This window comes from Quercus lobata, chromosome 2, assembly GCF_001633185.2.
Source record: "Quercus lobata isolate SW786 chromosome 2, ValleyOak3.0 Primary Assembly, whole genome shotgun sequence".
Classification (NCBI taxonomy): Eukaryota; Viridiplantae; Streptophyta; class Magnoliopsida; order Fagales; family Fagaceae; genus Quercus; species Quercus lobata.
The window spans coordinates 32276341-32288533 of record NC_044905.1 but is presented as its reverse complement, the minus strand read 5'-3'; the positions used below and the strand labels follow the sequence as shown (position 1 = coordinate 32288533).

The window sequence follows — 12193 nt, the reverse complement described above, 5'->3', positions numbered from 1 at the left end:
GTGACCTTATAATACTATAAAGCAATACAAGCACACATAAAGAATCCCTCAAATTATAATAATTCCAGCTACATTCCATGTCAGGTAACACTCTTACAACTTATACTAGTTTGAACTCTGAATTATGGCAGCCCCCTCTAGTCATGAAAAAGATGCGTAGTTTAGCCCTAAAGCATTCACTATTACGCTTGTGTTTAGAGAAAAATCTAGACAGTAATAGACTATGCCTTTGATTCATAACATAACATTTACAAATAACAAGATAAAGGATAAAGAAATTTCATTTTGTTCTTTATTCTTCAATGTGTTGAGATGTAAAATGTCAATCATTTTAAGTGAATAAGAACATATGAGATTGTAAACAAATGACCATATGATGAGTAGCTTTTTTTTTTTTCAATATAGAACATGGAGAGACAATGATTTATCTAAGAGTGAGAACAAGCTCATCCGACAGCTTTCAATTACATTATGTGGTTCAGTTAGATTCTGAGTCTTTGTCAGGTGACTCATCCTCCATCTGCAGGGTCGAATTTGGAGATGCTCCGCTTTTGTATTGTTGGACTATCAAAACTGATGCTGTTGTTGAGAAATCAGGTGAAGTCAACAAACCTCCTACAGGCCCCAGTTCTGAGCAATCATCACTCCTGCTTAAATCTAAGGCTGCTTCACATTCAGGCCTTCGACCAACCAAAAACAGATTGCAGCGCTTTAGCTCACTGAGCACAGCAATTGTATCTGCAGCATTTCTAACCAATTTCTCTTCATATTTGATGGAGCCATCCTTGGCCATATTTTGCTTGAATTCAGCAAGGAACTCCTCATCTGATGACCTCAATTTGGAGCTAGCGGCTTCTATATTCACTCTGACAATTTCTCCCATGCTTTCAGGTTCCACTATGAAACGAATGACCATTAGTCTTATACCAGGGTGCTCAGCCATGCGAACCCCATAAGCAAGGGCTTCACGGTCATCACAGCCCCCAAAGAAGGGGACCATAATGAAATAAGAAACATTACTTGCTGCTACTTGGGTGGTTCCACCAAGCCCACGATCAACCAAAATCCCTACCGAGCACCGTGCATGTTCAAGAACCTTACGATTAACCAAACGAAAGTCACTTCGGGTAGTCTCCAGTGAACCATCCACTCTTTGGTGCTTATGGAATGGAAGAATTATAATTGCAGCTCTATTGCTCTCAGCAGTGTTACAGATGTCATCATGCATGCCAGGCATTGATGAGATTGCTTTCATTGACCGGATGGACACATGACTCAATTGCCTGAAAGCCTCAAACGCCACAACAACATGGTTAGCATCTGATTGCTGGCTCTTATTCCAGAAGGGCAACCCGTTTTTTCTTGCCTTATGTACCATTATTATAGCTGAGGACCTCTCAGAGAGTTCCATGAGGTGCAGTGCATACACAGAAAGTCCTTCACGCTTCTCAGATCCTCTTGAGGCCTCAAGGAGGTTAATAATTGATGGAATGTTTCTTGCACTGTGGTAGCAAGTCAAAATCCTAAGTTGGGTATTTGGATTCTTCCTTTCAATTGTTCTATTCTTGTAATCAGCCATTCTTTTCCTTTTTTCTGGCTTATATATAGCCATGACAATAGGTGTGGTGATGAAGGTGGTGAACAGGGCCATTAGAACCATAATGGCAAAAGTCTGGTCATTCAATACCTGCAAATAGAAAAAGCAAAGCTGTTAGAACCATAAGATTTTGATTCTCACCATAAACTGAATGAACACTCACATTACCTTTCTATCTTTACCAATGTTGAGAACAATGAGTTCAACCAAGCCTTTAGTGTTCATTAGGAACCCCAATGTCAGAGCTTCACGGAGAGGTGCTTTGCAAAGCAGAGTCACCAGAAGAGTGCCAAATATCTTCCCAAAACAGGCAGTAAATATGACTAAAACCAGAAGACCCCACGATTGGAGCCCCTGAATTGTGGCTATATTTGTCTTCAATCCACTTGAAACAAAGTACAGTGGCAGGAAGAGACCAGATACAAGATCCTCAACTTTTTCCACAAGACTGTCTGCAAATGGCCCATCCTTTGGAATGAGAACTCCAATCACGAAAGCACCAAACATGGCATGAATTCCAATAGCATCAGTAACAAACCCAGCAGCCAGAACAGCAGCCAATGTAGCACAAATGTAAGTCTCCTTTACAGGCTCGCCTTCATGGCATCTCTGGGCTATCCATTTGAAGATTGGAGGGACAATCAAAATTGCACAAACAACAAAAACGCAGCCAGATAAGAAGACCCAAAGCGGGACAAGGGAAGATTTGCCAGTGCCAGAGAGGGCAATAGCAAGAGCAAGTAGAATCCAAGCAGCCACATCATTTACTGCTGCAGCTGACATAGCCATTCTTCCAACATCAGTAGTTAAAAGTTTCAATTCAGCCAGAATACGAGCTAAGACAGGGAAGGCAGTTATGGAGAGGGCCACACCCATGAAGACAAGAAACGCAGTTCCATTTACACCTTTAGATATTGTTTCTTTTAGGACATATGAGGAACCAATTCCTAATGCGAAAGGAAGGCTGATTCCTGCAAGAGCAATGCCCAATGCTCTCTTTCCAGTCTGACGAAGAGATTTAGGATCTAACTCCAGTCCTGCCAGAAATAGAAAGAATAGAAGACCAAGGTTTGCTAGAGTATCTAAGACTGGGAGACTTTTTGGTGGGAAGATAGCTTGCATGTAGCTTTTGCTTCGTCCCAAAGCTGATGGTCCAAGTAATATTCCTCCCTGTCAAATAGCAACACAACGTAAATTCATCAATGTAAACAAATTTAAGCAATGGTACCTATTTCTGTCTGTCTGAGTAATTTTAAATGTGAAAATTTCAATTTGGTGAAACCCATAGAGCAGGCTTAGCTCCAACAATTTACACTATTCAGTCATCTTGCCCATGTAAAAAAACAGTGATTTCTCTTTTCTTTTTCTTTTTCTTTTTTTCTTTTTTAAAAAGCAACCTTCATTCCTCTATCCTGCAAAGTAAACCTCAAGAAAACTAAAGACAAGTTCATGTCCAAGAGGAAAAACAAATAAAACAGCAGATGCATAGATAGACAGATACACGTACAAACAAAAATGCAGGTGTGTTGAACCAAGTGATTCTTTAAACTCAACAATAAAACTTCTTTTGCTCTTTACAAGGTATTGCAATTGTAGCTGACAAATCTGTGTGACCAATACCACATCATGAGAACTCCAAGTTTACACCAGAAACTGGAAAAAATTTAACCCACATAGGTTTCTTATTAACTTTTTAAACCTCAGATGTTGATGGGAAAAAAATAGTAAAGATATCTTAGAGTGAAGGACCTACGTACTACTCTTTAGTATCTGCCTTAAGGGATTGAAGTGATAGTGGATGCACAAAAGTATGTCATATCAGGTAAGAGAAACTGACTTTTAATTAAATTTTATTGCATGGGAAGAAAAAAATGAACTTACAATGATCTCTGCAATAACTCGTGGCTGTCTTAATGGCTTTAGGATGAAAGCCAGACCCCTTGTAACTACAACTACAAGGCATATCTGCAAAATGGCAAGAGGCATTGAAAATTGAAGAGGATCATCTCCCTGAAATATGCCATTTGATGTAGGTTTCATTGGAGATGGACATGTCAGTCCGGCTGTAGCGTTGGAAACCATTTTGCTTTAGCGGAGTCTACAAAAGTTAGTTTACTTCAGAGCCTGAAAAGAGAGACATCTTATCAGAATCAAAGTCTAAAACATTAGACTTGAGTTTGCATGGTATTCCTTGTTTACCACCAAAAGAAATCCACTAGCATTCTCTAGATCATACCAAACAACTTTGAACTTACAAATCTCTCTCTCACACACACACACAAACACATGGTGGAGACCCACCTTCCATCTCTAATGATAATTATTTTCTCTAAAGGTGATATCTTTAAGTCTAATAAATAAATAAATAAACCAGGAAAAGAAGTCCAAAACTGCTTCTATTAAGGCTTTCATCACAAAAATTTTACCTGATAAAATTGACCTGCTTAAGTTAATGTTCCAATAAATTCAATAACCAATCTATGCATAGATTTTAATGCCCCACTTTTGAGTTTGACATCAATCAAACACAAACTCAATTATAAATTTTGATCACAAAAAATAAAAAATAAACCAGGAAAACAAGTCCAAACAAACTACTGCTTCTATATGGCATTTATCACACCGCTTTTACCTCATAAAATTGACCCACTTAAGTGAATGGTCCACTAATTCAATAACCACTCTCTGCAGAACATGGTTCATACATTTTCATTTAATAATCTCTAAACGAAACCAGTCCCTGGAAATATGTAGATTAAAATATACAATTTTCTTTTTCTTGACTTCAAACAAACCGAAACTCAGTTATAAGTTTTGATCACAAAAAATAACTAAACCAGGAAAAGAAGTCCAAAAATCTACAACTTCTATAAAGGCTTTCATCACAAAAAAATTTACCTGATATAATTGACCCACTTAAGTTAATGTTCCACAAAATTCAATAACCGATCTATGCACAGATTTTAATTTAATAATCTCTAAACAAAACCACACAATAGAAATATGCACATGCATGTGTGTTTTCCTTACCGTGCACAGAACACACTACTCAATATCTATATATCTAATAAAGAAACAAACGCAACCCATCAAAGCATTAGATTTCTAGACAACAAAAAAACAGACCCCAACTGATGAATGGAGTATAATGGTTGCCTGGCTATGGCCAGAACTCGCTGACACAAAGGATCAGATTCGAACCAGCGCCTTTAAGTTGAGCGGAGCAGAGGTATTTGAAGAGCCAAAAGTTTTGCTTTTGTATTTTGTGTACTGTGAAGTCAGAGAAATTAAAGTAGTAGTGTGAGTTAAGGCATAGGTGGCATTTTTATAACTTATATAGAGAGTAAACGCTGCGAGCAATAAGGAAGAAGAGTTCTTATAGCAGGGAACTTTGTCAACTCCTTCATCAATTTATGCGTGTACAGATATCCTAGGCCCCACCAACTCATTTTAAAGTCAAACTCGGACACAACAGAAATGGCTCATACTCTGTTATACATGTTGCAACTAGTGACTTAAGCAATGGTTATATTGTGTTTAAATAAAATAAATAAAACTCTATTATCAAAATATCAACTAGTATCATTTTTATAATTATTAATACTTAGGTATCAACAAAATTTAAAAAACCTCCTCTAAATAAAGCTTTATGACCAAACATTTATGTGGTGGGCCATTTTGCGCCTTTGGGTTGGGCTGCCTTCTACTACACTGTGGCCCAAGTGTTCTAAATAGGAGAGTTAGGATCGATCCAATTGCAACTCACCTTAGTCCGGCTTATACACAAACTATGCCCCTTTTTGCTAAAACTTTGGTCACATGCCCATAGCAGGCGAAACTACTACAAAAGAGTTATGGCAGACAAATACAACGGGGGCAATAATAAAGGCAACACACTTGCTATCAGGGATGGCAATTTATATCCGACCCGCGGATACCCTGTCCGGCCCGACCCTAATGGGCCGGATTTTACCCGGTCTAATAAATTATAGGGTCAGGTATGGGTTTTTTTTTAAAAACCCGAAGCGGGTCCGGGTCGGGTTCGGGTTTTGGCAAAAACTCGGCCCGAACCTGGACCCGGACCCGACCCGTTTATATATATAAGTTAAAAATACTAAAATACCCCCGTATATATATATATATATAAGTTAAAAAAAAAAAAAAAAAAAAAAAAAAAAAAAAAACCCTAACCCCACATTCCCATTTCACACAATCACTCTGAGCCGCCTGCCTGCTCTTTTTCTCCTTTCCCACTCTCACTTGGTCAGTCCCTCTTCATCACACCCAACCTCCGATTTGTCACCGTTGGCCTGAACATCTGTCACTGCCAGCCTAATTAGCCTGAAGCCCTTCACCGCCGGGCATCACTTGCACCTCCAGCCGCCTCGCTTCCTCCATTTGTCTCCACGAAACCACCTCGTTCTCTATCTTCTTCTTCTTTTTTTTTTTTTTTTTTTTTTTCTGGGTTCATTTCGTCTCAATCATGTGAGTTGTTTGTGATTGTGTTAGGATTTGTGTTTGTGTTTGTGATTTTGAAAGGGAAAACATAAATCTGAAATTTTCGTGTTTGTGTTTGTGTTTGTGATTTTAAATGGGAAAAATCATAAATCTAAATTTGTGTTTGTGTTTGTGATTTTGAATGGGAAAATTATAAATTTGAAAATTTTGGGTTTGTGTTTGTGTCAGGATTTGTGTTTGTTTTTGTGATTTTGAAAAGGAAAATCATAAATCTTTGGTCATTGTTCATCCATGATTTCCTAGTGGTTCTTTTTATTTTTCAATTTTCATCATTTGATTTCTTTGATTTTCTCTACCTAAGTATACTCCTGCTAGTATAAAAAAAAATTTTATGTTTGCCCAAAATCAAGGCTTGAATCTGGGCAAACACATTCTCAAAAAATCTGGGCAAACATTTTTTATTTAATTTTTGGGCCACAGTATGGGCTTCAGGCAGAATTTTTTTTTTTTTTTTGGGATTGGGCCACGGTTTGGGCCCAAATCGTGGCATGGCTACGGGGCCCGCGGGTACCCGACGGGCCGGGTTTGGGGTTAAGAAAAAAATCCGTTTAATAAACGAGCTATGTTCGGGTTTTTGGGACAGACTCACGGGTCGGGTCCGAGTATGAAAAAACCCGGCCCAAACCCAACCCGTTGCCATTCCTACTTGCTATTAGATGAAACGAAACTATTGCAAAAGAGTTATGGCAGATAAATATAATAAAACAATAATAAAAGAGATGTGCTTATTGCCAGGAAAAATAAATAAGGGATCCTAAATTAAAATAAGGAAAAGATCGATATAGCAACAAGTAATACATTATAAGTGAAATTGCAAAGACAAGAAAGGAAATAATAATGATAAGTAATGAAATCAAAGAAGGAAAAAGGTTAGTCTGCCATGTTCAGTTGTGTTACGGGACTAATACCAAGGAAGGAACCACTTCCTCAACGTGGGTAACCTCGCAGGAAGATCTTGCTATAGAAATTATCCACTTTGAGGGAACGGGTCTAAATGGCTTATGCCCAAACGAATCATTTATATTCAACAGAGGGTAGGGTTTTAGAGGGAGAGAAAGGATTAGTTTATTGGTGCATATCTGCCATTCCATACTCTTTATTTCTCTTCCTGATTCTTTTTTTCCCCCCGTTTTGTTACTTTAATTCTTTCCCACTATTTTCTTTCTTTCCTAGTGCTTATGGTGATGGTGGTGCTGTAATGCTCTCCTAGTGATTACTACTATTGCAATGATGATACTGTGCACGGTGAGGGCCCTTTATATACTGCCTGTCGTGATTGGTTTTTTACCATTTTATCCTTTAACTACTTTTGTCTGGATTTGGGTGTCCTTCTCGACCATCCACTGATTTGTCAGCTGCCCAACCACCACCACTTACTTGTGCTGACTATGCCACTCCCCATTACTAGACAAAAAAAATTGTTTTATTTGCTTGTTCATCGTGTCATTCTTATCCACCACAGTGTGAGTATTCTCTCTTGCTATCCCTCATGGCATGCACCTCGTGGTTTCAACTCATCCTTCCCTCTTTTGGGTGGTATGTCATCCCAGTAAGACATTTCCCCTAAAAGAGTTTGAGCGGGAACTACAGAATAAGCTTTCCTTTCTCCCCACCGCCAGAATATAGCCTCTCTTACCTCTGATCCATGACCCACCACTCCTGTATTGGCTGCGTACAGATTGGTGGTGTCTAGGCCTTGTGCGTGCTTCACTTCTGTGTATGTCCAAAACTTGTCTGCTACTCATGCGTTTGCCATGGACTGGAGGTTCGTCTACGCGTTCTACCGCTCATTCTTAACCTCTTGTGGCGTGAACTGTTTTCTGATCCTCTATTCTTTATGGCTTGCTTCCTCCAAGGGTTGGACCTTCCTTGATTGTGGGCTTTTCTCCCTTTTAACCCACTGTTTGCTCCTTCCGTTGGCTTGCCAATATTCCTACCATGCTATTTTGTTATTTCTACTACAACGCTATTTGATCCATGCTTGTTAGGCCTCTTTCGGGCCTACTGTATATTCTTCTCTTAATTGGTTACAATGACCCAGTATGGTCATTGGGATTATACTTATGCTACTTTGGGCTTTCTTGACCCATTACATTGCTTGTGGGCTCCTTTGGCCCATTTCTTTCTCCTTGGGCATCTTTGGATCATTTGCTTTCCTTGGGTATTCTCGGCCCATTTTCTAACTCTATATTCCCATGGGTGTTTACTAACTCTTTTGGGTTTCCCTAACCCAATTACCACATCCTTCATCCTTGGGGTTCATGGGCTTTCCATCAACCCCTTACTTTCTTACTTTGGGTCTATCATGGCCCATTCTTACTTTTCTACATCACATAATGCCTATGGGTTTGCTACTTCCTTCTCTAAGCTCCCTTAGGCCCATTTGCATTCCTCAAGACCCACTTGTTTATTTCATGGGCCCATGACCCATTATTTCTGCTATTCAGGCTTAATGGAGTTTTCTCTCAATCCTACTAACTTCTTCTTGCCCATATTGTTGGGCTTCTTCCTGCTGTTGGGCTTTTCCAAAATAAGCATCAACAATTTCAAATATTATTATTAGAATAAATAAAATTTACATCTAACCTATTGTGTTTGTGTCAATTGTCAAGTGGCTCAACCTATTAAATATTACATGTTGGGAAATTAATTTGTTTTTGACTTTATGGAATGTATTTCATTCATTATTATTAGAAAGTTAATTTATTAGGCGAAACTATATTAAAATTTTAAGTGAACAGCTGCTTATATCAATTATTATTAATAAGATAATTACGATAATATTAGTACAATATTATGAAAGAATATGCTAGCTTGAGTTGTTACATGTTAGTTTTGTTTTGAACATATTAAATGCTATTACTATTATTTAGAAAACTTAACTTACCACTTTATAAAAACCAAAATTTTAAAAATGACCCAATTCAAAATTTTGATATCTATCTGTAATTGTATAGGTTTGATTTTGGGAGGAAAAATTACCGATATGATCAATTTAAAAAAATAAATATCAATAATTGACTCAATCCAAATTCTAGTCTAGACTTCAAATGGTCGGAATAGATCAAAATGCTCGACACACCTTAGTTTAACCCAATATTTGATTTGATACAGAACAAAGGATTGCTGTGTATTGATTTATACATCCATAGGGTTGGAATAGAACGGAACTCAAAACACAAGTACCTATTATTATGTGTAGAGACGGAGTCAGAACTTTGAATAAAGGGGGCAAAATTAAAAAATTAAAAAAAAATCATTATGAAACCTCAAATAAGCATCCATTTAGTATTAACAAACCATCAACACAGACAAAGAATTAATTTTTAATTATCTAAACATTACTTTTAAAAAAAAAGACACTAACAAATAAACACAACTATTAACTATTCATCAACTTCTCAAAAAAAAAAAAAAAAAAAAAAACTATTGGCCTATTATTAATCATCTATCACTAAATAAAAAAGAAAAAAAAAATCAATTCATATATAAATATTAAAATATATATATCACCAATTGATATAATCCTCACATTTAAGAGTAGCAGGTTAGGCCCTTTTGGATATATACCACAAGTAGTTTCTTAAAGACTTTTCCCTCTCTCTCCGTGTGTGTGTATTAAAAATACTTAGTATTCTTAAAATAAAAAAAAATAAAAAAAATAAAAAAAAGTAGCTGGCTATGCGTCAACCAGCTCATCATTATTGTTTGGTGAAACTACACTATTAGTCCTTGAAGTTTATCTTGTAAATGCAGTGGTCTCTTAAGTTTCAAGTGAGTACTATTGGTCCCTCAAGTTTAAAAAATGAATTGTATTAGTCCTTCTTTTTTTTTAATGATATAATATTTTTTAATAAAAATTTGCAAAATTTATTTTACATGTCAAAAATCCATTAACCCCAAAATATCAAAAAAAAAAAAAAAAAAAAAAAAAACAACAACAACAACAACAACAACAACAATCAGGAAATTAGAAGAAAGAATAAGGGTGGGTTCATTGGAGATTGGCCTTTACCACTACAGTGTTCAGCTTAAAATATAAAAATATTGAAAGGTGATGTTTGTAAGAACAAATAAATAAATAGAAAGGAGCTAGGGTGAGCCAAAGAGCGGTGGTAGTGGCTGTGACGCCCCACAAGGCGGCGGCTTAGATGCTTAGCTCTAAATATAAATATGGGCTTTTTACAAAGAAATCAAAACAAACTAATCAAGAAAAAATGACAAATCAAAATTTTAAAATTAGAATTGCTCTCCCACATTGTCCTCAATCAAATTGATCTACATGATTCAAATAAGATATCCATTGAATCGACGACGATGACTTGGCAGCTCACCAACAATCGCGTGGAGTTGGTGAATCAGGCTTAAGGTGAGAACTTTGACTAGATAATGAAGCTCTTGAAGAAACAAGCATTGGTTTGTTTGTTTAATTTAGCCAATCAAACCCACTTTGCCATTGGTCCTCCTGAAGTTCTATGCCGTAGCCCTGGGTTTGTCATTAGCCAAACCTAATCATTAGGTTTGATTAGGTACAAAATTTCGTGTTAATGGGTTTCTTATGTGTAAAATAAATTTTGCAATTTTTTTTCATTAAAAAAATTGCCACATTATTAAGAAAAATGCCAAGTCACTATTCTATTAATAGAAGTTAATAAAAGGACTAATGTCGCTTATTTTTAAAACTTGAGGGATCAATAATACTCACTTAAAACTTAAAGGATCAATTGCACTTATAAGGTAAACTTCGGGGACCAATAGTATAGTTTCGCCTTATTGTTACAAACAAAATAATTATTGTAATATATATCATTCTTTCCAAATTTTAGGGGGCAGGGAGGGGGCCATGGCCCCAGGCCCAAGAATGGCTTAGTATTATGGGTTCCTAACCCTTTAATAGTTGTTTTATAGGGACCTAGTTTTTGGAGGTGAGGATAGAGAGTCCTCTTTGATAGTTGCTGAGAAATGCTATGCCCATAATACTTTCACAACAAATTTTAAATGTCAGGTTATTATTGACAACTACTAGTGGACTAAAAACTAATTTCAGTGATGGTTTCAAATTGGAACCAATAACAATATATTACTTATAATTTGTTGTAAAAGTGTTGTGAAAATATTATGAACATAGTACATTTTTATAGTTGTTTTATTGAGATTGGGTCCTAGTTTTTAGGAGATAGGGATAATAAGTCTGTTAAAGATACTATAAGTTTTATTACAAAATAATGCTTACAAACTAATATAGTAATGAATATGATTAGTAGGCTTCAAGTCTTCAACTACCTCATAAATGAATATTTGAATTGTCACTTTGTAATTGGTGACGCATAGTGTGTCCCTATTAAATTGTTAAGTCTTGTAATTTGTTAAGTCCTAGTTTTTAGGAAGTGTGGACAGATTATCGAGATATGCTACGTCTACAACATTTTTACAACAAATCACAGGTGGTTAGTTGTTATTGGTTCAAATTTCAAACTAATGCTAAGATTACTTTTTTGCCCCAACAATAACAACTAGTAACAACTTGCCACTTAGGATTTGTTGTAAAAATGTTGTAAACATATAATTTCTCTAGATTATCTACCTAATTAAATTTCCAAAGTCTATTTTAAACTTGTAATCTAAGTCCATATTGTTTTGAGTTCAAGATTTTTTTTTTTTTTTTTTTTAAAAAGAAGGATTTTGAGTTCGAGTTGGTTGGTGCATTGGGTCCTAGTTTTATGGTATTGACAATGAGTCCTATTAAATTGCTGATTTTTTTTTTTGTTAAAAGATAAATAGTGGGAAAGGGAGATGGGAGATGATTGATTTATATATATATATATATATTTGTGTGTGGCTTTCTCTTCTTCTTTATTTTTAATTAATATTTTTAATAAGAAAAGATAAATTTATTTGTTAATTACAAACCATGTACGTCGGTAATTACAAAAATATCCTCTAACCATAGGGGTGTGCAGAAAACCCACCGACCCGCAACCCGACCAAACCCAACCCGACCCGCCAGGTTGGGTCGGTTTTAAGGCTTGGTAGGTTGGGTTGGGTTACAAAAAAAAAATTTTATAGCGGGTCGGGTTG

The 12193-nt window shown here is 36.3% G+C and overlaps 1 protein-coding gene across 1 annotated transcript; it reads right to left on the bottom strand.

The window, feature by feature from the left end:
* Window positions 1-311: 311 nt before the first annotated feature.
* LOC115975361 (cation/H(+) antiporter 18-like) lies at window positions 312-4900 on the bottom strand. The gene is made up of 4 exons (XM_031096112.1): window positions 4724-4900; window positions 3479-3721; window positions 1766-2767; window positions 312-1687 (listed from the first exon to the last, which is right to left on the bottom strand). Exons 2-4 carry the CDS (start codon window positions 3677-3679, stop codon window positions 479-481), a joined length of 2412 nt encoding a protein of 803 aa, XP_030951972.1. The 5' UTR covers window positions 3680-3721; window positions 4724-4900; the 3' UTR covers window positions 312-478.
* Window positions 4901-12193: the final 7293 nt, after the last annotated feature.

Bases quoted from the DNA above. Each gene is read 5' to 3' on its own strand.
- LOC115975361 (XM_031096112.1), bottom strand. From the start codon at position 3,679: ATGGTTTCCAACGCTACAGCCGGACTGACATGTCCATCTCCAATGAAA. The intron at 2,768-3,478 runs GTAAGTTCATTT...GCTATTTGACAG, and splicing joins GAGTTATTGCAGAGATCATT to GGAGGAATATTACTTGGACC. The intron at 1,688-1,765 runs GTAATGTGAGTG...TTCTATTTGCAG, and splicing joins ACATTGGTAAAGATAGAAAG to GTATTGAATGACCAGACTTT.